Here is a 26,642-nt window from a genome sequence, read left to right as displayed (position 1 = left end):
ACATCACGCCATACCAAAAGCACAGGCATCACGGAAATAATAAGCTTCGCTTTTTATCTTCGTCATCTACACACCCAGTTGTGAAGGTTTCAAAAAATTCCGTGGACCAAAATCCAACCCGGAAGTCAGGAGGATATACATCGCGAAAGCACGACTTACGGCTTAAAGGGGTACTGACACAAAATTTCGGGGCCGAGAAATCCTGTGGGGCCAATTCTCGTGAACATTCGCATACCATCTGCAAGATATCAACAGCGAATATAGCAATTGAAAGGTATTTTAAATTAATTTTGAAGTTTGCGTGAGCGACCGACTCCATAGCGCTATAGACACCCTCGGAGGTGACCCCGAGGGGACCCCCAACTTCCCTCACGTCACCATGCTGCGGTCAATAAAACAAATTATGATGACGCCATAGTCGCCATTTTTCTTTTGCCGAGTTAGTTCCCGAAGTATATATTTCTTGGTGGCGCACGCTTAGAAAGTTTAGTGTTTGGCGACATTCCAGTATCGTTTACTATTCGAAAGTAATTCTAGTTGCGGATCGTGCGGAAGTGCGTCGCCGTTCCTTATGCTGACGTGGTCAAGAGTTGCCCACGCTAGGTGGTGACAGTTCACCTAGTTTTTGCAATTTTCTGAAACCGAAACTCAAACTGGTCGATAATGAGGGGTCTGTAATTATTTATCTTTTGCGTGCTGCAGCAAACACTGGGTCGTGTCAAGACTAACAGCCCTACAGCAACGCATTGCAGCAGAAAAACGCGAGGCCAAATTTTTTTGTGTCAGTACCCCTTTAAGGAGCTTCGCCCCTGAAACGCGACGTGCAGTGAACCGTGCCATTGACTGCTCGGTGTAACCGTCGAAAAACGTTCTTTTAACGCTGGGTTCTCACCATATAGTTTCATACAATAATACATAGAGGGGAATCTGGCGCTAGTGTCAACGCGGGATTCTTCAGTGGCGCTTGTACCCCTATAGGAATTATGGGAAGAACAGGCTTCGGATCTGCTTCGAATGGATCACGTTTTTGCGATTCACAACGCTTTTGGTGAGTGTAAAGCAAAGTGATATGAAGGTATGTTTAATTGAAACTTGTTTCATTTCATTTTATGCAAAGTTTATTGCAAAACGTTTTTGTGTCTAGGCCGTAAATGTGAAACCTGGACAAATGTAACCATCAGAATATGCATTGCTCTGCCATTGCGTTTCTAATTTGGCATCAAGGTATAATGAATTATTCTTTCCAATATTTCAAAATAAACATCGTTGTTTTGCCCTAAAAAGTATGCAATATCTATTTATAGAAATAACAGAACAGTATTAGGTAAGAAATGCTTGACGTTTTGTCGGCTGCGATGCCAGGTGCATCTGTTCAAGTGGTCTGCCCCCAGCGCACCTCTTGTGTTGTTGTAAAGTCGAGTAAAAAAAGCGTGGCGGTGCATCTACTTCACGTCAGCGTCGTTTTGCAGTTGATTTCACCGAGTTTTGGCAAGACGCCTTAACAACAATGTGAACTTAATGTAATATCCTGTACTAGCATGGGACCCTACATCTATGTGCAGCGGTGAGTAAGTGACGCATCTCTTAAACTGTCAAACACTACTTATACAGCTCCAGCATTGCAGTAAATTGAGAGGCCTAGCAGTTTTCAGCTTCTTTGAACAACAAAGGTGCAGCTACAGTCCTTTACACCCACCCCCTTGCCCACTCTACGCAAAGAACGAAACTGAAACTGTAGAAAAAGATCCGTAGAACGTTCACTGGTAAATGCGATCCAGTTCGAAGCCTGTACTTCCCATAATTACAATGTGGGTACACGAATGCGCCGCCAGATTCTCCTTTAGGCGCTATTGTATGAAACTCTACATTTATCACGCACGAAACGCCGTTAGGGATGCTACGCGATTCCTTCGCATTTCCTCACGATTCCCTTCGGAGAGGCGGAACTTTTTTTTTTCATTGGATATTAAATTAACCATCCAGCCCACTTGGTCCCTGGGTAGTCTCAATTTTGTGCCTTTGACGAATAAAACACCCAAGCACGCGGATTTCATCAGCTTCGGGTTGCTTTCAGATAAGAATTCACTGTCTTGGGGCGCCTCTCCGAACCATTTGCTTGAACTATACATCCCTTCAGTTGTGAGATCATTCACAATTGTTGTTCTGACTCTAAATCGTGAACCACTTCGTCTACACACACACACATCCCTTGCCAAGTGTGAGACCCGAGTTACGGCTTTATTGATTCATTCGTGGGGTTTAACGGCCCAAAACCACCATATGATTATCAGAGACACCGTAGTGGAGGGCTCCGGAAATTTCGACCACCTGGGGTTCTTTAACGTGCAGCCAAATCTGAGTACACGGGCCTACAATATTTCCGCATGTACCGGAAAAGCAGCCCCCACAGCTGGAATTTGATCCCGCGACCGGCTGGTCAGCAGCCGAGTACCTTAGTCACTAGACCACCGTGGCCGGGCCCGAGGGACGGCTTTCAGCCCTCCCATAGTAGACTACCTTGTACTTTAAGTCGACGAACATTTCTTCTAAACACAGCATACCGATCAAGAAGATTTTACGGTATGGCTTTCTGCACTCCTATGGTAGAATAACAAGTACTCTTAATCGTCAAACACTTTTGCTATATACACAATTTAGAATGCGCGATGTACACCTAGAAGGGCCGGTGCGTGATAGCAAAATTTAAGGAAAGTATGATATTACAGAAACAAGCGTGTTGAGAGGACTCGCCAATGTCAATGTTGTTACTGGACTGGACGTCACCTCTAGTGTCATCTTACCATATAAAAATTTCGCGGCAGAGCTTTTCCTGTTATTGCGACACACACACACACGCGCACACACACACACACACACACACACACACACACACACGTACACGCACACACACACACACACACACACACACACACACGCTCGCACGCACACGAACACGCACACACACAGATAGAGAGAGAGAGAGGCTTATTTACAGAAAAGCAGAGTGGTCGGCGGGAGCGATAACATGCTCTAGCCTGCTACTCTACACCGAGGGAGGGCAGATGGGAGGAAAAAGTGTAATCAATGACAGTGGTTAAATAGAAAGGTGAGTGTATAAAGTCCTTTCAAATTGAGAAAATTTTATGGCTACCGGCGTCAGTATCAGTGGTGGTGATTGTATCTTAAGAATTGACGTTGTCTGCGAACAAAACATTTGAGAAAGATACAACTTAAAAATTGGCCGCGTATCTGCATGTTAATCTGCAAATGTCGTATGACAGTCTTGCGTGTGGAGAGAGTGAACAAAACATTTATTTGATGTTCTGCGCAAAAAAATCGGTGAATGGTATTCTGGAGGCACTGCGTTAGAGTGCCTCGAGCGTGCAGTGGAGGCGAACGAGCGCACCAAGTCACGTCACAAGTGAGACATGAGCGCCATCTGGCTGTTTTCTCAGAAAACGAACCGCGTGACTTTGGGACGGGTGTGTGCGCCCGTCTCCTAGGTGATAAGGTGTAGAACGCAAGGTGACCGGTAGGTGCCACCACCGTCTCGTCTTAGCAAAGCGTTAGAAAGACTCGCCTTTCCGTGCAAGCGTTGCATGGTCAGCGGCGCGTGATAAGCGCTACGGTATTTAAAATAACTTACGTATGGCTTTTCTAGTAAAATACGCACATGCAGAATATATACGTGTTGTTATGCTGCCCCTGATATGCGCAATAATTGCTTTTTAATTGACAATTGCACAAGTATGAACGCTAAACCTTAAGCAACATTGGTGGGTGCTGTGGATGGGATCGGCCGTTTCAAGTGCCTGGTGCCATTAAGAGTGGACAAACAGAAAATTGTTCAGACAGACATACCAAAACGTTTGCGCTGAAGGTCCCCAAGAAAGACTATCGTCTTTAAAAATGGCAGATCCCGCGTACAGTGGGAATCGATGACATGCGAAACACTAATGAAGGTCGTTATGTCATTGAAATCAGCCCAACGTTACGAGGGGAACGTTGTACCTTACTTGACATACATGACATGATTATCATGTTTAGACATGCCAGTTACTTTCGCCGTCTATTCACGCACGTGATACCAAGTTTGGTATATGTGGAACTAGCAAAACGGCCGCAAGCGCGCTATGAGCATAGCATGTAGTAATGTTTTAAATTACATACATGTGATGATTAGCGTGTTGAGACGTCGTCCATTCGCGTCAAGTCATACCCCATTTCGTACATGTGAAGCTAGCGAAACGGCCATGAGCGCATCATAAGCGTGCTATGCTGTCATGCACTTACATGACACACATGTAATGATTATCATGTTTTAACTAGTCGTATACCTTCGTCATCTATTGACGACACGTAACACCAAATATGATATATGCGAAGCTCGCGAAACGACCGCGAGCGCATTATGAGCGTAGCATGTAATCATGCTTTACATGACACGCATGCCATGATTATCATGTTCGGACGTGCAATTTACCTTCGTCGTCCGTACGTGACACGTAATACCAAGTTTTGTATATGTGAAGCTAGCGAAACGGTCGCGAGAGCATGGCATGTAATGTTCATACATGACGTGCATATCATGATTATCATGTTTGCATCAGTCACCTTTGTCACCAATTTACGTCACGTAATAAAAAATTTGGTATATATGAAGCCAGCGAAGTGACCGCGACAGCGCCATGAGCGTGGCGTCTAGTCGTGACTTATATAACAGGCATGTCATGATTTCCATGTTTGGGTCTGTCACTAATTTTCGCCATGCAGCCATGTCATACCATACCAGTTTCGCAGTATGTCATGGGAACGAAACCACTGTAAGAGCACCAAGACAATGAAATGTAAGCCACGATATTCATGACATACGTGTCATAATTTTCATGTTATGACCAGTCACTTATGCTCGCCCTACCGTCATGTTTTTGCATACCAATTTTGGTAACTTTACCATTGTCGAAACGGCCAGGAAATCTAGAAGTCATAGGCGGCTAGATAAATAGATAGATAGGTACGCTCTTAGTCGCCGAAGTTCGCTGAGCAGTGCATAACTTAAAAGCATTTCACTCGAGTTGGAACCTAGTGCAGGCTCGCTGCGTCATAATAAGACATCTATGCTATTGCTTGAAGCTGCTTCGAAGAAAAAAAAAATTAGCAGCTCCCACGTACAGGGGGAATCGAGGATATGCGAAGCACAAATGAGGAAGGGTGATAGGTTTCCTTAAAATCAGCACACCGTTAAGAGGTGGAGGTATATTATGCCGTACATAACTTCCATGGCATGATTATCATGTTTGGGCGTTTCATTCACGTTCGTCATTTATTAACGTCACCTGATGACCAACTTTGGTATAGCTAGCGTAACGGCCGTGAGCGTGCTATGAGCGTAGCATGAAGCCATGTTTTACATGAAATCCATATTATGATGATCATATTTGGACGTGTCATTTACCTTCGTCGTCTATTCACTTCCCGTGACACCAAATTTGGTACGTGTGGTGCGACGGCGGCGAGTGTGTCATGAAGGGCCCAATATACTCCGACGCAACGTTGACGCACGCGCAGGTTGGGCGCAGCGACGCCACGCTAGCAAAATGCGAGCACTCTCTAGTGTGACGCCAGGCGCGACCGGCGCGACCAGCGTCTGTCAGCGCGGCCCGTTGGCAACCAGCGTGAAATGCGACATGCTACATTTCACGCCGACGACGTTACTTAGACAGCACCGCGTCTGCCTCTCTTCGTGACGGAGGGACGTCGTGTGCGCTCAAACGCGCATGCGTCAATAGAGAGGTTTAGTACTGCGGAAAAGTGCTACGTACGCATCACGCAAGCGCCTTGCGTTACGTGGAGTCGTTTGCCACTAATCGCCTTTTAGTACGCCGTAGTACCCGCGTACGTAACGAGCGTGAAGCGTGTTGCGCCATCTGGTATATCAGAATAGAAGCACGTGTTGTTGACCGCCAACGTGAGCCAATGCAAGTGTTATAGCCAGATTATGGCCATATTTTAAGCCACAGAGACGGTCGGTGCTTGCCTTCGATGCCACCATTTTGCAAAACGAAGTCTCGCGCTGTCGCGAACTTGTTCGAGAGCGTCGCGATCACCTCATACGTACGCACGCACGCATCTCATGCGTGCGTACGTAGCGGCTGCGTACGTAATGCGATACGTGTGCGTTGCGGTCTGCGCATGCGCACTACGCAGAATGTGGCGTCCTTACGTACGCAACGCCGCCACGTACGCAGCGTACGCAGTACTAAAACTCTCTAATGCAACGCAGCGTGGCGCGTACCTGCAAGCATACGGCATACAGATCCACAATGAAGGTCAGTGGGCAGATCCACCTATCTCTACTAGGGGGATATCGGCACCTGGCCTGGCATCGCCGGCGTGACGCGATAAAACGAACGCCAGCGCGTACGCGCGCCGGCTCACGTCGAAGTGCATAGGCGCCTTGAGTGTGGCGTGTGTTAATGTTCGTACATGACACCCTTCTCATGATTATCATGTTTCCACCAGTCACATGCCTTCGTCATTCATTCACGTGACGTAATTCCAAATTTTGGCATATGTGAAGGTAGCGAAACAGCCGCGAGTGCATCATGAGTGTGAGACGTAGTCATGTTGTTACATGACATGCATCTCATGATTATCATGTTTGCACCAGTCACATACCTTCGTCATCCATTTACGTACCGTAACACGAAATTCGGTATATGTGACGCTAGCGAAACGGCCGTGAGCGCATAATGAGTGTGGCATGTACTCATGTTGTTACATGACACGCATGTCATGATTTCCATGTTTGCGTCTGTCTATTGTGATGGCCATGCGACTATGCGATACCATGCCAGTTTTGCAACATGCATGCATGTGAACGAAACCACCGCATGAGCTGCAGAACCTTGAAATGTAAATCATGACATTAATGACATACATGTCATGATTTTCATGTTATGACTAGTAAATATGTTCTCCATGCAGTCATGTTGTGCCACGCCAAGTGTCGTATTGATACAGTTATCGAAAGGGCCAGGAGAGCTAAAAGTCTTAGATAGATAGATAGATAGATAGATAGATAGATAGATAGATAGATAGATAGATAGATACGCTCAACATCACCGAAGTTCGCTAAGAAATGCTTCGCATTAAAAAATCATGGTGGAGTGGGAACCTTACAGTAGGCATTCCCGAATAGTGTGAAACGGGCAAGGTGTCGAGCACAAGTTCGTTTTCTTGCGTCATCGTGAGCATCATGGGCATGACCTGAAAGCAAAGACAGGCCAGCAATAGACGAGCTGATGGACACGGGGCTTGGGTACGCTATCACGTACCACTTTTGAAACAGGAGCTCAAGTGTACTCTAAGTATAGTTTGTGTGTGTGTGCGTGTGTTGTTTTAACGCAATAGGCACCGTTCAGTCTAGTTTTCCAGTATGACTACAGTGCCAGAATACATAGCCTAGCGAATAAAAAAAAAAGAACTTTGAGACGGCGTTGACGAAGATGGAACGTTACGCGCGCGCCCCGCGCCCTGCATTGGATTGGATTGGATTGTGGCCGGGATACACGGGGGATGGGCGCACGCGTCTATTTCCTGCGTGCACCAAATGGCGAATGTCGTAGACTTTGAGACGGGGCAGTGTGAGTGACGCAGCTACCTCTGGTCAGTACGCGGTGGCTAAGGCGTTAAAGAGCTCGTTTAGCAGGAATTCTGGCGTTGGTGTCAGCGTAGGCGTCGTTGGCTGATAGCGAAAAAGTACCTTGTTTGGAACCGAGATGTTGAGAAAAATGCAAATAAAGTAATAAAATGTTTCGGGTTTGATAGAGGATTTAACTCAGGCCGTTTGCGTGGTAAGCTGTTGTTCTAACACACAGCTACGCGACTCCTTTAAAACAGTGTGAAATTGACTCCATCTTCTCAGAAAGCAGCAAAAAGAACAACCATATCCGTTACAAACACACGTATCCTGTATACGGGTGTCATAAAACAAGTTGTAATATTGCATTAATATTGTGTGGTACAAGCATACATTACTATCGAGAATCAAAACATGGGATTAACATAACGACTTCGTGGTTTACAGCCGGCAACCCTTCAGAAAAGGTGCAGGCATTAGGGCGCCTTATTCCCTGGCGACCACGTAGTGGTCCCTGGCGTCCCTGTGTCCCTAGCGTCCATTGCAAGTTCGAAATCACCTCTCGCGTATAATTGCTCGAGCTTCAAACCATGCTATCTGTTACACTGAATGCAGCCATTTGCGAAAGTTTCTCTGACAAAAGCCACTTTAATCTTTATCGAGTCCATTGCATTAAGCCACAATTTAAACTTCTCGAGTAGCCTCATGCAATAAAGAATCACAACATATCCACGCAGTGCATGATGATGTGTGGCGAAGCGTTCGTCAGTCTGTCCGTTTGTTCTTGCTTCCGTCCGTCCATTCGACCATCCAACTGTGCGTCCGTCAGTGCGTCCATTCATGCGTTCACCCGTGTGACCATCCGTCTGTCCGCGCGACTCTCCCTGCGTCCTTCCAAGCATCCATCCACGCATCTGTCCGTGCGTGCACCCGTGCGTCCGTCCGTTCATCTACTAAACACTCCAAGCACCGCTATCTCGCATATTTTCATCATATATTGGTCATATAGAAGTAACGCAATCCAGTAGACATTACAAGGACTGAACCAGAGTTGGCTACCTCCTCATCCTCCTACTACTACTGCATACATCGTTGACACACAACTTATGGCTTAAGGAGCTTCACCCCTAAAAAGTGTGCATCAACTGCTTGAAGTACGCACTATGGAGAGGATTTTGCTATCGCGTTCAGATTTCAAAGGTCACGCTTAAGGATGCGCTATTGTTTTCATCTTCCTACTTGAGTGGACGATTTGTATGACTTCAATGATTAAATAAAATTTCTGTTGGTTATCTTCTGTCAAAAATTATTTTCTCTGCTCTGATTTTAACGAATTTCAATATCTGTGAAAAGGAGGAGCAGGCCATATACAAAAACCCTAACATCTGCTTACGCAACGTATAAAAAAACGCCTTGTTTATTCCTTGGTCTATCTGTTGCATTTCGCGAGTAGTATTTTATTACAAAAAAGCAAGACTAGCACATTAAGTGACCTATCTTCATAGTAAGCCAATCAAAATATAAAGAAAGATGAAAACGAAAAATAGCAGTCAACAGATCTGTATTGTTCGTTAGCTATTGTGTGATAGCAAGTACGCTTGCTGTAAGGAGGACAGCTTTCCCTGATTGCAAAACAAAATTAGGGGATTCTAAAACTTCACCTTTAAGAGTTGAACGCACCAGCGATATCATGTTCTTAGTGCGTACTTAAAAAAATCGCTATGTACCCATTACATGGCCTTAAGGGAATAGCCGCCGTACGTGTGTGCCTTTTGTAATGGGTTGTCAGCTTTAAACCACGAAAGCATTAGAATAACGACATGTTTTGAAGCCAACGGACTTGGTGTTTGTGCGCTCTTTCCTTTCCTCAGTGCTGGATAGCACACCGGTCATTGTAGAGTGGTTAACATCCCCGCATTTCCTTTACCTCCTGTTTGTGTTCTTCTTTCAATGGCAATGGGCGCTTGTCCATGTATTACTACTGCAAAATTTGGTGTTGTATTGTGAAGCATGTATGCAAGACGTGTGTACTTGTAAAGCAAGAAAGTTACTTTCACTGCATCTCTAAGCAGAGGAAGTTATTTTAACTGTATTCACAAGTATATACGTGGTTGCGTCGTCAAATATTTGTTTGCCACGCAAACGACCTGGGTGCGATCACCAGTCGGAACAGAATGACCCGGCTTAGATCCCCAATCTGACCCAGGATTTTATTCACATTGTTCTCGATTTTTCACTCACGCATAAGATGGCAATTTCTCGCTGAAAACTGACGACGCCCACGACTAATTTATACGAAACAAGCTGTTTAACGCTTTCGCGTCGAAACAATCGTTGAAAGTCTTCGTACCACTTCAAACACACCGCACAACCACAGGCTTCCTGGTGGACCTTAGTTGCATTGTACGTGGACTACATTCTGTGATCGAAAACGCTTAAAAAAAAAACAAGATTGCCCGTAAAAACCACACTGCAATCGTCTTTTCAATCGTGTGGCGGGTCGCGCAACGCAGGTCCCAGTCTGAGGCGCAGGTCTGGAGCCGTGATTACGTCCAGAGATGCACGAGAGGCATGACCCGGGGCCATGCCGACCACTTTCTGGACGACATTAAGAAGGAGATCATGGAACGCTGCTTCAAGTCGAGCTCGTACCGTGACGGTGAGTGAACACCACCTTGAGAGGTGCGCTTTGCAAGTATACGGTGAACAAATAAATTGTACTGCGGCAGCAATGGATAGTGGGGGTGTGCCTTACGAAGAAGAAAACCTTTTCTACGGTGCTATCCTATGTGTTACTGCTCGCTGCTCTGTCCTACCATCTGACGATTTCGTTACCTAGAACGTGTCTTCAGAAGGTTACTTTTTTTACTTAATTAAATAAATAAATATTACTTGTTAGTTAATATTTTAAATGATGTCAACGAGCTAGCCCACTTCAAGGCACGATGCTTCACTTACCGCGCTGGGTCTTGTGCTTCTCAGACAGAGGAATCAGCCTCAACCTTCATTTTGGGGACATTTTGAATACCTTCAACGAGATCACAAAGCACTATAAATTAGGAGGTAGGTCCTTTCCATTGCCACACGAAAAGTTGTATAGGCCACAGGCAATCTTTCTTGGCATGCTTCAGACGGTAACATACCCAGCCTCGTAACCTATAGCCATTACTCCGACATTTCAGAACGTTGTCCAGACTGCCACAATCGCAGTGATTTTAGACACACCTACTACACACAACGAGATTACCAAGTATTACTACATGGAGAGGCGGGCATTCCCAATGCCACATTCAAAACTCAATATAGCAGAGGCCGTCTCGTTGCGCTTACTTCAAACCCATTCGTACCCGTCGTTAGCATACCTAAATGCAATTTATCCTCACAAATTCCCCCGATGCCACCTGCGCCGCTTACGGGCAGACCGCTACGTTAGCACACATGCTCTGGGAGTGCTGGTCGCTTGGACCGACTTATAGCAAACCCGAGTGGGATGCGCTTCTGCACAGCCCAGAACTTCATGACCAAATCCTGGCCGTCCAGTGTGCCCGCGACAGGGCCATCAGGCTAGACCTGCCGGCCCCCGCGTGGGAGTAGCCGGGTGACGCGTGGCAAACTCAGCGTCTGCACTAGACAATAATAAAGTTGTTCTCACTCACTTTAACCACATGCTCTGGAGGTGCCCCTCTTTACAAAAAAATTGAGAATTTTCCGAAAATTTCTTTTATGTATAGCTCACGACTGTTGTTTTCATACAAAAACTCAAGGCTGTCAAGAAGGCACACGATGCGGCGGTGAGGCTAGGCCTCCCCTTCCCAAGATGGAGCAACCCGCGACCCCTATAAAACGGGGGTGGAATCCTTCAGGACCCCAATAAAAGTTTTTCATCCATACATCATCCATTCGTAATCAATATAGCTTCCGGAGCCTCTTAAGCAATCGTCTGGGACAACTTTAAGGCGAAAGTAATCTTGTTTTGCTTCTGAGTCGATTCAGTGATCACCTACACCATCTTGTGAAAGTTTTGTGCGCCTAACCTCGTTTCCTGCTGCCTCCAAGATGGGATGAATTGGAGGCCTTCTGGCCTCACACTGTTTTTCGTGGCCTCCGTGATAGGTATACGTTTCACCAAACGACCACTTAATGTGTCGACGTCATCAAGTGATGTCACGTTATGACATACTGACGTCACAAATTTTCGTAACATGACACGTCGTGATGATGTCATCACACGATGGCGGTATTTCGCATTACTCGTGTGAAGGCTGCTGACGTGAACCGCCGACTTTCGTATTTGGGGAAGTATCGAAGGCTTTCGCCTTATTAAACGACTCACTGTATTCGTTGTGCGCTTGCTTGCAACGACTCAAAGGCGAGCACGATCTTTTCTTTTTTAGCGCGATAGCATCACGCAGCTCTTTCCTTAGAAGTTTAGCTATCAGCGTAGTGTCAGCGGCGGCGTCCATGTCGTTGGTTGCTAGTGAAAAGTGGGTGTTGTCCGTGACCGAAAAATCTAGAAAGGCTTACGTGAATAAGAAGCAGTGAATCACGCGGAGAAGGGTGTTTCGGATACACTAACGCGTAACGCAAAGAAGTGTTTCGAAGGCACACAGAGCGCGCAGGCATATCTAATCATCATCAGCAAAAGCATCAACAACGTGAGCAGCTGTGTGGGCTCTCAGGCTGCCTTGCGTATGACTGTGCTCGCTTGTTCTCAAAAGGTAGAATTATGGCGTAATGAAGTCTTCGCAGCTTTACATGCAAAATGCATTACAGGATAGCTTGAAACTGCTAATGTTACGCGCACAGGCATTCGTTTTCATGCGGATGATTCGGAAATGCACGTGAACCAAAGCTGGGCTTATATTGAAGTCAATGCGCAGAGGGATGGATTATGCTATCGCGTTTTACTCATCAAGACTAAGCTCAAGCACCCTCCGAGTTTTAAGTGAGAAGCCTTTTAGGAACTATGACTGTGGCATACCATCGTAGCTTGGCTTAACGCAGGCAAAACCATAAATAGCATGGTCACCTGCAACAGATTGAGCACGTTCTCAAGCCAAAAAGGAGTCTTTTAGGTGCTTGCTCCTAATGCTCCAGCCTTGTTCATCCATCCCGCCATCGTAACCACGCTTCCTCTGGAGCAAATGACTGGCTCAGAATGGATGCGTGCATCTCTCTTCTTGCATGAGAGGACACGCAGTGCAAGACAGAGAGAGAGAGAGAGAGAAGCTTTTCAATTCAATCATAGATAAATGTTGGGTGGGGCTCTCAGTTCAGAGCTCCAACAGCCGCTGTTACGTCTCGCGCCCGCCGCACCAGCGCCCTCTGGCTATTCGGGCTTTCATCACGCAGCATGGCCTCCCAGTCTTGTAGGGTAGGAATAGGAGTGGAGTGGGCAGAGCGCCTGGCAGGCGCACGCTCACATTCCAGCGTTATGGGAAATAACGTTAGTACCGCTCCACAGCCCGGGCATTTGTCAGGGTAAGAAGTGGGATGGAGGATGTGGAGGAAATAGAGGTGTGGAAATTTGTTCGCTGCAGTTGACGCACCGCAGTTGCATCTTCTCGTGTGAGCGTGTGGTGTGGTGGAGGGTACCGAATGCCTTCTCGTCTATACTAATTGAGCGTCTCGATATCCTAGAAGTTCCGTGTTTGTGTCCTCATCTGGGTTGGACAGCTCTTCCTCGGGATCCCGGTTAGTGAGTGCTCGGGTAGCTGCATGAGCGCAGGCATGACCGGGGAGAGAGGCGTTCCCAGGGGTCCAGACACGTCTGAACTTGTGTGGCGTGTGGAATGCGGTGTTCAAAATTCGGTGTGTGTGCTGTGAGACAATGCCCCGTGTGAAGGCACGGCAGGTATCCGTTGAATGCGTAAGCCTTAGAATAACATTTGTGTGAGGAAAGCTTATGGCAGCGTGGAAAATCGCCAGAGCGACGGCACACTCTTAGCCTTCAGATATGTTCTTTGTAGGTACACTGATTGAGGCTACTACGTCATGATCATTGGTCACCACTGCTTCAACTGTAAAACTGCGGCAGTGGTGTCTAGCGGCGTCGCAGTATAAGAGAGTGCTTGGAGGAGACTGATTGATGAGGCACGTGAGGTTTTTTACCCTTGCCCGCCGTCACTGAGCGTTGCGCTCAATGTGCATATTGCGTTGAAGTGGCGCGACTTTAATTCTTTCTCGAAAGTCAGTGGGTAGCTGTTTCCCTGATGTGCTGTATCCACCTCGATTCGGAGGGTACTCTAGCCTGACGAGTAGCCACTCTCCCACTTGGGTGCTGCGGAGTCTTCGCAGCTGACTATTAAGTTGTGCTTAGGTTAGTTCCCTCAGGTTGTTGTTTACACACATGGCTAGGAGACGGTTGGTGAATGCCTACGTATGTAGTCCAAGCGCCGCCTTGACGGCTCTACGGAGGAGAATGTCCAGTCTTCTCTCTTGCGCAGGCGTTAGGGTTTCATAAGGGACGTGGTAGGTGTTGCGACTTACTATGCAGGCATTAATTGTACGTAGAATGTCTTGCTCCTGAAGTCCATGCCTTCGGTAGGTGATGCGGTGGATCATATGCGTGATTTGAGAAACTTGCTGTTCTAATATTTTCATGGTGTGCGTTGCCTTGAGATCAGCTTGCATGTGAAGGGCAAGGAAGTGAAGTTTCTGTACGCTGTGCAAGCGACGCAACGCTCTCAGAACGCGAACTCCGACGGGACGGGCGTCCGTTGGCGCGCCCATTGTTGGCGCCATAGAGTTTCGTACAATAATTGTATGAAACTCTATGGTTGGCACCATTCAGAGGCTCGGGGCGCTTGCGACTTCCGGTCGAATCCTCTGATTATCGCGGAATACGGGGAGTGAAGACGCCGCAAAAAGAAATAATAATAATAATAATAATAATAATAATAATAATAATAATAATAATAATAATAATAATAATAATAATAATAATAATAATAATAATAATAATAATAATAATAATAATAATAATAATAATAATAATAATAATAATAGTAATAATAATAATAATAATAATAATAACAATAATAATGTTGTTGTTTTGTTGTTGTTGGAGTTTAATGTCTTAAACCTTGCCTGCCCCTGATAGGGCAAGGAGGTTTGAAAAAAAAATGGATAGGACACGTCTTTGTATGACGGTGAAGCGGATGCATGTACGGGGGATTCACGGTTTACCAAATTCAACCTCTAGACGAGCCTTCTTCAGCATCACTTGCTTCGTAGATGCGGCTCAACTTGTTTCCTCTGTTTCTTTGAGTGCCTCGATGAGGATATGTGCGAGACACCTTAGGGATCGGGCTGCTTCATACTGTCATGGCTTGACGTAACGTAGGTGAGACCACATATAATAAAGATAGAGGCAAAACGGAAGCAAACATGAAATATAAAGGGAACAATAAAGGAAAGAAAGAATTGGAAAGGCAACAAAAAGAGAAAGAAAAATAAAGACAGAGATAAGAAGAGGGGACGAAATCAATAGAAATAAAGTGAGAGCAAAACAACAGCAAAATTTCCAAAAGGTAAGAAAAAGAGGGAAGAAAGAAAAAGCAAAAAAAAAACCAAATAAAGTTGAACGGTTCCGCAGTACATCCTCGAGGGACATCATAAAATAAAAAGCAGCTCTGAGTGGTTGAAGTGAGCACTAGGCAGAGGATGTTGCTGCCGTGTTTAACTCTTGAATGCAAAAACCCAGGGGCTTCCCAATTTTCTAGCACCGAACCCTGGATAATTGCCTGGATAATTGGTGCACCTGTCACCAAGCAACGATTTGATTTGCTTTCTTGTGACGACAACATCACATGGCGCAGCTATATAGGACGCCACGGCGACGTCGTGATGACGCCATCTGTTGACATGCTCATTTATGATTTTCATCATCACTGGTGTTGACTTTTGAGGAGCGTTGTCAGTCAACTTTTCAACATTAACAAGGCATCTAATTGACCTAAGAAAACATCATTGTTTCAAGTTGCGCACCTACGTTGTCCTGCCCTATCGTGCGATTTCACAGAGATGTAATGTCAAAGTCGTGTGGCGATGGCGTAGTGGTTAGAGCATCCGTCTCGCATGCAAGAGGTCCGTGGTTCAAATCTCGGTGCCGCGCAGTTCCCAACCGGATTAAAAAAATCAGCGTGTTGATAGAACTGCATTAAGAGGTCCGGGGTGCGGACTCACCGGTAACCACCGCCGGGAACGCACTCCCTCACCAGAGAAGGATTGGCCACCCTGGTGCAGTATCTGGCCACTACCTCCGACATGCATACGTCAAATAACTCACGGCCCTCAGTCCCCAGCAGCTGCGAAACAACTGACCATGGCGACGGTCAGATCTGCAACTCAGCAGAGGGTGCTAAGATTCTCTGGATCCGGACAGGCTGCCATTGGAACCTGAACTTGGCAACGTTTAACGCTAGAACCTTATCTAGTGAGGGAAGTCTAGCTGCACTATTCGAGGAGCTAGAAGGTGTAAAATGGGATATAATAGGGCTCAGTGAGGTTAGGAGGACAGATGAGGCCTATACGGTGCTACAGAATGGGCACGTCCTTTGCTATCGGGGATTGGCAGACAGAAGAGAACTGGGAATGGGGTTCTTTATTCACAGAAACATAGCTGGCAACATAGAGGAATACTATAGCAATAATGAAAGGGTGGTAGGCATTGTAATTAAACTGAATAAAAGATACAAAATGAAGGTAGTACAGGCTTACGCGCCTACATCCAGCCATGATGACGCTTCAGTTGAAAGCTTGTATGAAGACGTGGAATCGGCAATGAGAAAGGTGAAAACACAGTATACTATAGTAATGGGTGACTTCAATGCAAAGGTAGGGAAGAAGCAGGCTGGAGACCAGGCAGTAGGAGATTATGGCATCGGTACTAGAAACGCCAGAGGAGAGCTACTAGTAGAATTCGCAGAACGCAATAATTTATGGATTTTGAATACCTTCTACCGAAAACGAGAAAACCGCAAGTGGACATGGAGGAGCCCTAATGGCAAAAATAAGAACGAAATAGACTTTACAATGAGTGCACACCCAGGAATCGTGCAGGATGTGGAAGTGGTTGGCAAGGTACGATGCAGTGACCCTTGTTGCGTAAGACGGCGACGCCAACACGGTGCCGAAGGCGCCACTGCTTCCGACTCCGCCGGGAAGGTCACCAGCCGTTTGGTAGCGTATGTTTCTCAGCTCGCGACTGCTTCTGCGCAGAGCTGATCAGACGAGCGGACGAGACGACGGTGAGTCAAACAAGGTTTATGTACAGCATATATACAGAGGCGTTACAATTTCGGCACTGGGGCCGACAGAGACTCGAAGAGCCGAGCTCTTCTCTCTAACACATAGTTCAGCCTTTCGCCTAAGACCGCTGACTCACACACATGTCGGCACTCCGACACGGGGACGCCTCTCACATAGGACCGCCGATCGCGACGCGCCGCAGGGCTTCTTTTATTTACACCGGGTCCAACCAAAATGTCCAATCAGAAGCGCCGCTGGTCGTCCGGGCAGATTCCGCCAATGGGGCCGCCGCGCCATGCGTCAGACCACCTGACACGAGGACGCCGGCTCGCTGTCACGTGCGCAACTGACTCACTGCACGTGGGCCAGAGGAGCGCCGCGCGTGTTCACGCCGTCGAGGTGATCGCGCCAGGCAGACTGCGGGCTGGCCTTGACCCAGATTGCCTTTTTCAGAGGCACGGTCGTTTGACGAGGACTCGCTGGCATAACACCCTAGAATGGTACGGTCTCGAATTCGCCTAGACTTGAAGAAGGAACGACAGAAACTGATACGCAAGAAGCAAATCAATGAGCTAGCACTGAGAGGGAAAGTACAGGAATTCAGAGTGTCGTTGCAGAACAGGTACTCGGCTCTTAGTGAGGAAACTAACCTCAGCGTAGATACAATGAATGATAATCTGACGAGTATCATTACGGAGTGTGCAGTGGAAGTTGGAGGCAGGGTAGTTAGACAGGACACTGGCAAGCTTTCCCAGGAAACGAAAAACCTAATGAAGAAGCGTCAAATCATGAAAGTGTCAAGTACAACAGACAAAATAGAACTGGCAGAGCTTTCGAAGTTGATTAATAGACGTAAGATATGCGATGTAAGAAGGTATAACATAGAGAGAATTGAACACGCTCTGAAAAACAGAGGAAGCGTCAAAGCAGTGAAGAGAAAACTTGGGATAGGCAAAAGTCGGATGTATGCACTAAGGGACAAAGAAGGCAAAATAACTACCAATATGAATAGGATAGTTAAAATAGTGGAGGAGTTTTACAGAGATCTGTACAGTAGCCGAGACAACCACGACTTTAATACTATAAGAACTAGCAGTAATCTGGATGACACCCCACCAGTAATGATAGAAGAAGTCAGAAAAGCTTTGGAGAGCATGCAAAGAGGCAAAGCTGCTGGTGAGGATCAGGTAACATCAGATCTGCTGAAAGATGGAGGACAGATTGTGTTAGAAAAACTAGCTACCCTGTTTACGAGGTGTCTCCTGACGGGAAGAGTAGTAGAGTCTTGAAAGAACGCTAACATAATCTTAATACATAAAAAAGGAGATTACAAGGACTTGAATTACAGGCCGATCAGCTTGCTCTCTGTAGTATACAAGCTATTTACAGAGGGAATTGCTAACAGAGTAAAGGAAACATTAGAATTCAATCAACCAAAGGAACAAGCAGGATTTTGAACAGACTACTCAGCAATCGACCACATTCACACTATCAATCAGGTAATAGAGAAATGCTCAGAATATAACCAACCAATATACATAGCCTTCATAGATTATGAGAAGGCGTTTGATTCAGTGGAATTATCAGCCATCATGCAGACACTGCGGAACCAGGGCGTCCAGGAAGTATATAGAAACATCCTGAAAGAAATCTACAGGGGATCAACTGCTACCATAGTGCTTCATAAAGAAAGCAACAGAATGCCAATCAAGAAGGGTGTAAGGCAGGGGGACACAGTCGCCCCAATGCTATTGACAGCGTGCTTACAGGAAGTTTTCAGAAGCCTAGATTGGGAAAAGTTAGTGATAAGAGTTAATGGAGAGTACGTTAGTAACCTGCGCTTCGCCGATGACATTGAATTGCTGAGTAACTCAGGGGACGAATTGCAACTCATGATTACGGAGTTAGACAAGGAGAGCAGAAAGGTGGGTGTTAAAATGAATCTGCTGAAAACAAAAGTTATGTACAACAACCTCGGAAAAGAGCAGCGCTTCGAGATAGGTAATAGTGCACTTCAAGTTATAAAATACTATGTCTACTTAGGGCAGGTAATAACCGCAGAGCCGAACCACGAGATTGAAACTAGAAGAATAAGAATGGGGTGGAGCACATTCGGCAAGCACTCTCAAATTATGACAGGTAGATTGCCACTATCGCTCAAGAAGAAGGCATATAACAGCTGTATCTTGCCGGTACTTAGCTACGGAGCAGAAACCTGGAGACTTACAAAAAGGGTTCAGCTTAAATTGAGGACGACGCAGCGAGCAATGGAAAGAAAAATGGTAGGTGTAACCTTAAGAGAAAAGAAGAGAGCAGAGTGGATTAGGAGACAAACGGGGGTTAAGGGTATCATAGTTGAAATAAAGAAGAGGAAATGGACATGGGCCGGGCATATAGCGCTTAGACGGGATAACCACTGGTCATTAAGGGTAACTAACTGGATTCCCAGAGAAGGGAAGCGGGTTACGGGGAGACAGAAGGTTAGGTGGGCAGATGAGATTAAGAAGTTTGCGCGTATAAATTGGCAGCAGCAAGCACAGGACCGGGTTAACTGGCGGAACATGGGAGAGGCCTTTGTCCTGCAGTGGACGTAGTCAGGCTGATGATGATGATGATGATGATGATGATGATGATGGTGATGATGATGTAATGTCAAAGCCACAAAGTCAGATTCAAGCCGCTCTTAACGGGTTCCTGAAGGAATCGTTTCTTATCAAACTACGTGCCAGGACCCGACATTATGTAGGTGTTACAGAGCTACCCACCTCATTTGTGTATATCAGTGCGCTGAATTTACGAAAAACCAAAACGTGAATTTCACTGACCGACCTCTCTCTCAGAGACCACAAGGGAATCCATCCTGCACGCGGTTGAGCCTAATATTGAGTGCAAATTAGAGCCTCAGCTTTTAAGACGTATCGGCTCACTCAGACATCGCCCAAGACTCGCATGTGCTTCCGCAAAGTACTTCTTACGATGTATTCAGCGTGCACCATCGTCAACATGTTTGTGTGGCCTCGTCGACGAGGATGTGTATCTTCTGTTGCTCGACTGCCCGAGCACGACACATACGCAGCGACTCCACCGGGTCAGCGCCATGCACACCGCCGCTGCTTCGCAATCCATCGCGGTTTCCTTCTGTGGGAGATGGTCTATTTTTTTCTGATTTTTTGATGACATAAATATTAGTATAAAAACGAACTACACACATATATATATATATATATATATGTGTGTGTATATATATATATATATATATATATATATATATATATATATATATATATATATATATATATATATATATATATATATATATATATATATATATATATATATATATATATATATATATATATATATATGGCCGGCTATCGTCGAGGCAAGTACAAGGTGGCTCTTTGTTAACGGGATGGAATTTCATCCATCCGACGAGCTTACAGCCACTGAGTCCTGCGGCATATCACTTTTCACTTGGTGCGCTTTGTACACGTTTCCTCGTACGTGTGTGGTTTATTGGCAAATAGAATCTGCTCATGTCCTGAAGCTAAGGCTCTGATGACATAAGCGACGCTCACTAGAGTTTTCCCGATAACATTACTTTGAAGCGTGCGCTTCAGTGCACATGGCACCAGAAAGAAAGCCGAGACTTGCAAATAATGTGGCGCGGATCCAAGGCCGACACTGGAATGTACCAGAAATGTAGCTTTCGTGCAGTGCTGACAAGCAGGCATAAAATGTTTCACTTTAAAGAAGAGATTAGGGCTATAGAACATTTTTATTCTATATTATTTATTTTTTTTATTTTGCTCCCATGTTTATTGTCATTGTACTCAACAAGGGGTGTGCATACGCAGGCGGGAATTACAATATGGAATTTCTTTGACGAACGACATGAATTCCTATTTTTACGCTCTACAGAACAAATCCAAGAACTATACTTGATGACAAGTTTTCTTGAAAGCACTGTGGAAGCTGCAAAACCAAAGTGCCTGCTTACTAATACCCCTTAACGTAGTATTCAAGTTAATTGAAAATGTTCTCATTTGCCTTGTTTAAATAAATGGTGCTTTATATATTATGAGACTGAAATTGTTGCGGGAATTCGTCGGTAAAGAACAGCCATAGATGACTTTACAAGAATGCCCGCCTTTTCTCTCAATTTATTGGGCCCCACCATCATTTCTATTTCGTCACGCCAGTTTCCTAAGGAAGACATCACTTCCGTGACAAACACGCTGACAAATATATATATATATATATATATATATATATATATATATATATATATATATATATATATATATATATATATATATATATATATATATATATATATATATATATATATATATATATATATATATATATATATATATATATAAGGGAAACAAGTGTATACCTAAGGGCTCGTTTTTCCGTGTTTTAACACAATAATAATGAGATATAACAGACAATAATGCCAAGGAATGTACAGGGGAAGTTATTAGAACCAATGGAATGTAAAAATAAGAAGAAAGAAAAGTGGATGAAAAAATTACCAGCTCACAGTTGGTAATTTATTCATCCACTTTTCTTTCTTCTTATTTTTACATTCCATTGGTATAATAACTTCCCCTGTACATTCCTTGGCATTACTGTCTGTTATATCTCATTAATATATATATATATATATATATATATATATATATATATATATATATATATATATATATATATATATATATATATATATATATATATATATATATATATATATATATATATATATATATATATATATATATATATATATATGTATATACACTAAAACAAAAAAAAACAAAAGTGATGCTGGGTCAGGGTAAGATTATCCGTAGGGAAGAAGACGCACGTACGAATTGATTTTATTGACGTTTCGGCCGCGGGTCCGGCCTTCATCAGAACATCAGTAAATTCGTCGCAGAGTGGTGAGGATATGGCGTAAATGTTGCGTATTTGAGTATGTGTGGGACTGACTAATTGTTGTTTCCCCTTTATCATTCTCACTTATTGAACGAAAGAGAAGCCTTACCTTCAGCGTCAAACGAAAGCCAAGTAAAGACGGCCTTAGCTGAATTCGGGGACAGCGCTTCTTCTGTTAAACGTATATAAGGAGAGGTCGGTGCTACTGTCGATAACCATGGTCTTCTTCATTGTTGCGGTTTCCGTGCATTTCTTGCGCCCCATTTCGTGCCTGGTCGGTTCCCCTTTCTTTTCCACTGGGACACACGCTCGCTTCACAAATTATGTGAAAAGAGTCGCGGCAATGGCACTAACACCATTGAGCTGGCGAAACGGAGCATCAGTGTAAGCATTGCAGTGGTGTTTAAGTTCTTAGTGAGTGAAAATGTGTCATTGTACCGAAATACATCGTAGTCGTTTGATTCAAGCCCTGAAGATGACGAACGTTTTTTTTTGTTTTTTTTATGCATGCAGACTTTACAAAGTACGCTCCATGCCTGAACAAGGTGGGCTCTAAGTTCCACACCTGCGTCAAAAACTTCATCATGGACCTGGATGTCGCCTCGAGGTTGGAGCCGAAACAGCGAATCACCGGTGGCTGCTGGTAAGTGGGTCACACCAGCGACCTAACTAAGCACGTGTGGATGTAAGTTCATTGTGCTCAGCTAGCATCGTTCCTGTCGCGAAGAATAAAAGTTGTGGTGGGTGTCATGCTGCTCGAGATGCTGGTAAACTGTGAAAATGGGTTTGATTGCGGGGACTTCGTGAAATTATATTAAATCACTTCAATCGATGACTCAATGAACCAATGAATGAATGACTGAATCAATCAATCCTGCTGGGAGACAATTCCTTCGTATTACACATGACCTTTCCTTAACTGACCATGTCTCTATCGCAGGTTGTCTATTCCTTGATTTCCAACAGCCGAACAGCTTAAACTTTTTGATATGCGTGCGGCACTCGGGAAAACTCGACCTAGCTTTGTGTAATTCATATATTCAAGCTTAACAGAGCGCAGTCGAGTGTACATAAGCATAGTTAAAACTTGTTGAGCTAAGCTTAGCCATCGTTAAGGCGTTCATCACCCGACAACCAGCGATCATTCCCTATGACGACTGTCACGGCCAAGCACGGACTCGCAGCGCGAACGGCGTTTTTTCTGGGTGGACCCACAAGAAGGCACTCCAGAGTTCGACCCATTTCAGAGTTCGGAAGCTTCGCTACAATTACCCCTGGGTCCAAGAGGGAGCTGCCTGGCGACCTAACGGCTTGTCACTACGAGCGGGTCATAATAAGCCTTCAGGCGCTCCACGTTGACGATGTTGCGCCCGCGACGGCGCATGTCCGAAGACTGTTCAATTGGTTCGATCAGATAGTTGGCCGGAGATGTGCGCTCGATGACCACGGTAGGGGCCTTCGTATTTCGGAAGTAGTTTGGAAGAAAGGCCAGTTACAGAGGTTAGGATTGAGAGCTATACGAGGGAACCAGGAAAGAACGTGGGGTGGAGCCATCATGAATACTTTTCGGTCGCTCTTGCTCATGCGTCGTAAAAATCTTGGCAAGCTCACGACACTCTTCAGCAAGCCTGGCGGTCTCGGAAATAGGTGTACACTAGATGGATCCGGCGGGTACGGGAGTATCGCCATGAATATCTACACTAGGCGACATTATTTCTGGACAGAACTGTGGAAGATACAGAACGTAAACGCATACCTGCTATCACGCGAAAAATAGATAAGTTTACTGGAAAATTTTATCATTTGCTTTGCGGAAATATTGCTGCTTTCATATGAGACTCGAACAGTTGCAGGAAGTCATAGGTGAAAAACAATGATCTTTCGATTTGAAGAGTGGCGACCTTTTCTTTCCAGTTTTAGCGCCACCCTTTCCGCGGGCCCGTTTTTGAAATGAATCATGACGTACATGACGGTGTGGACTATACTTGCGGAGGAAGGCGAATGTGCAGAAGCCCTGCTGCCGTTGTCCTTTCGCTGTAATGTCAAGATAAGTTCTCGCCGAGTATAGTGGTAGTCCATCGATAACAAATCAACAGCTAATATATAATCCTTCAATTTTCGCTAAAGCGCATAAAATGTTCGTATGTGTTACGCTAAGTCCAAATACATGGCTAAAGCCTAATAATAGTCCGCCAATGCCAATAAATACTAAATCTCTAACTTAATTGTAACCAATAAACCTATTACAATGCTTGGAAGTCTTGACGATGGCCCAAATAGAAGGCCACACGATAGTAAAGGCCTAATATTTCAACTACAGCCTTTTATACAATACAAGGCCCAGGCATAGCCAATTGGGAACCTATCAAAAGATAAAAAATTACTGATCAATGACTAAATTCTGCAAGATGCTTGGATGAGCTTGGCCTGACTAAAGAAAATGTATCCCTGATACGTCCTGAAAATCAATTTATAGTCAAAAAGTTGATAGGCAATACGTAAATTACCTTGCGAAACTTGGAAAAACCGAACACCACCTCGCCAAGCCAGGACCAGAACGTGTTGACCAGCTCTGCTGTAACCCAGCTTTGCATCACTAGGACAAAGCAGCTTCATTGTTTTTAGAGCAGGGTTCGGAACATTGCGGCCATGGGGCGGTATTGTTAGTCCCTCAGCACGGCGTGAAAGCATTGCCCCTTCCATGGTGACCTCTTATATGGAGGCCCACATGTCAGTTTTCACTTCAAATAAGGTTTTGACTTTCGGCCATACGTGCGGACATAACCTGTAGGCAGTTTCTATATTTCTGTCCCAGTTTTATAGTTTGGTTAGAGTTTAGCCCAATTTTTACCCTCTGACTGCCAAGCACGCGTCGCTTTGCCGTGCTGCCCCCCTTCCCCCGAAATGTCGTCGTCGGTTTCATGCAACTCACTGCCTCAAAAGCTTGCTCTTCGTTGTAGAACAATCGATTCGGAGAGTTTTGGCCATTGCCGTCATGTTCTGTATATATATATATATATATATATATATATATATATATATATATATATATATATATATATATATATATATATATATATATATATATATATATATATATATATATATATATATATATATATATATATATATATATATATATATGTAGTCAAGTAGATCCTCCGTGAGCGGTCACAACGTGGTTTATTTCGACGTTTCGGCCTAGAGTCTGGCCTTCATCAACTGTATCTTTATTCCTGATGAAGGCCAGACTCTAGGCCGAAACGTCGAAATAAACCACGTTGTGACCGCTCACGGAGGATCTACTAGACTATATGCAACGCTACGGCCACTCAACCACCATGCCTGCCTATATATATATATATATATATATATATATATATATATATATATATATAGTCAGTGGGAGTAATAATTCAATGAGCCAGTTAGTCTATGAGCCATAATTCAATGAGCCAGTTAGATATATATATATATATATATATATATATATATATATATATATAGGTATGGGATATGGCACAACGGGAGCGTTGTCAACAAGGATAAATATATTTATTTCCCAACAGTTTCGGGAGGGGACCTCCCTTCATAACTCATCCCCTGATGAAGGGAGGTCCCCTCCCGAAACTGTTGGGAAATAAATATATTTATCCTTGTTGACAACGCTCCCGTTGTGCCATATCCCATACCTATATATATATATATATATATATATATATATATATATATATATATATATATATATATATATATATATATGATATTGACGACAGCGCGAGCTTCAGAATCACGGAATGAACAGTTTGCAATATATATATATATATATATATATATATATATATATATATATATATATATATATATATATATATATATATATATATATATATATGCATGCCTCAAATGGTGACAGACAAAAGTCCCAAAAGAGTAGCGTATCAATAAATGTCCTTGACCGCTTCTCTGAGGAACCTGCTATTTGTGATCAGTACTCACCGGAACAAACCTCGTGTGCACGAATGCATATTTCTTCTGTGGGCTAAGACTAGTGTGTTCGGTGAAAAATTAAACTTCTTAGCTCATTGAGCAAAATACTTTTTTTGCTTCTTATGACCCAGCAGCTAAGTGAAAAGAAGTAGTGGTAACCACGAAATCAGCGATAGCTCAATCACTTGTTCTTGTTTCAACAATTAGTGCGGCTACAAGGATACAATGGTTCTGCATTGGTATAGTTTCATTCGCGTTGACAGAGTTGACACCTCTTGTCTGCCTTTTCTTGCGCAGTAAGTACAAGAAACTGGAGGTCTGCATGAGCGACGCCATCCGCGGCACCTGTGATAAGGGGGCGCACGACTTCGTCAAGAGACTCCTGAAGCACTACGAGGGCAATATGCTGGGCATCTTGTGCGCGAACGACTGGGCCAACGCGAAGTGCGAGGCGATCAAGTACGACGACAAACCGGGGGACGCGAGCCTACGCTCCGTGATCGCGCCGCTAATCAAAGTGCTAGAGGCTATAGACGCCTGACAGCACGTTGCGACTGTCAACGTTTGGGGCAATTAGATGCCAATAAATCGAACTAATGATATTGACGACAGCGCGAGCTTCAGAATCACGGAATGAACAGTTTGCAAAATAGTTTGCAAATAGTTTGCAAAACATGCGAGCAAGTTTTGTTTTCAACCAAATAACCTATATCATAGACAAGACGGAAAATTGTTTCTACTATTCGTCATTGACCCCTGCCTTTCGTTTATTTCGTTTCTACTATTCTCTTCATCCACGTATGCACGTAGCGTA

General features: G+C 44.5%; 1 protein-coding gene across 1 annotated transcript in view; it reads left to right on the top strand.

Annotated features, from left to right (window-relative positions):
* The window catches only part of LOC142764950 (uncharacterized), a 35,689-nt gene extending 9,252 nt beyond the window's left edge, over window positions 1-26,437 (top strand). Inside the window, exons 3-5 of the mRNA XM_075865486.1 lie at window positions 10,156-10,301; window positions 22,352-22,481; window positions 26,126-26,437. Coding sequence (XP_075721601.1) covers window positions 10,156-10,301; window positions 22,352-22,481; window positions 26,126-26,369 — 520 coding nt within the window. The 3' untranslated portion in view covers window positions 26,370-26,437. The remainder of the gene's footprint in view (window positions 1-10,155; window positions 10,302-22,351; window positions 22,482-26,125) is intronic.
* Window positions 26,438-26,642: the final 205 nt, after the last annotated feature.

Source organism: Rhipicephalus microplus, chromosome 6 (assembly GCF_043290135.1).
Source record: "Rhipicephalus microplus isolate Deutch F79 chromosome 6, USDA_Rmic, whole genome shotgun sequence".
Lineage (NCBI taxonomy): Eukaryota > Metazoa > Arthropoda > Arachnida > Ixodida > Ixodidae > Rhipicephalus > Rhipicephalus microplus.
The sequence above is the reverse complement of the archived record's forward strand: the minus strand, read 5'-3'. Positions and strand labels throughout refer to the sequence as shown.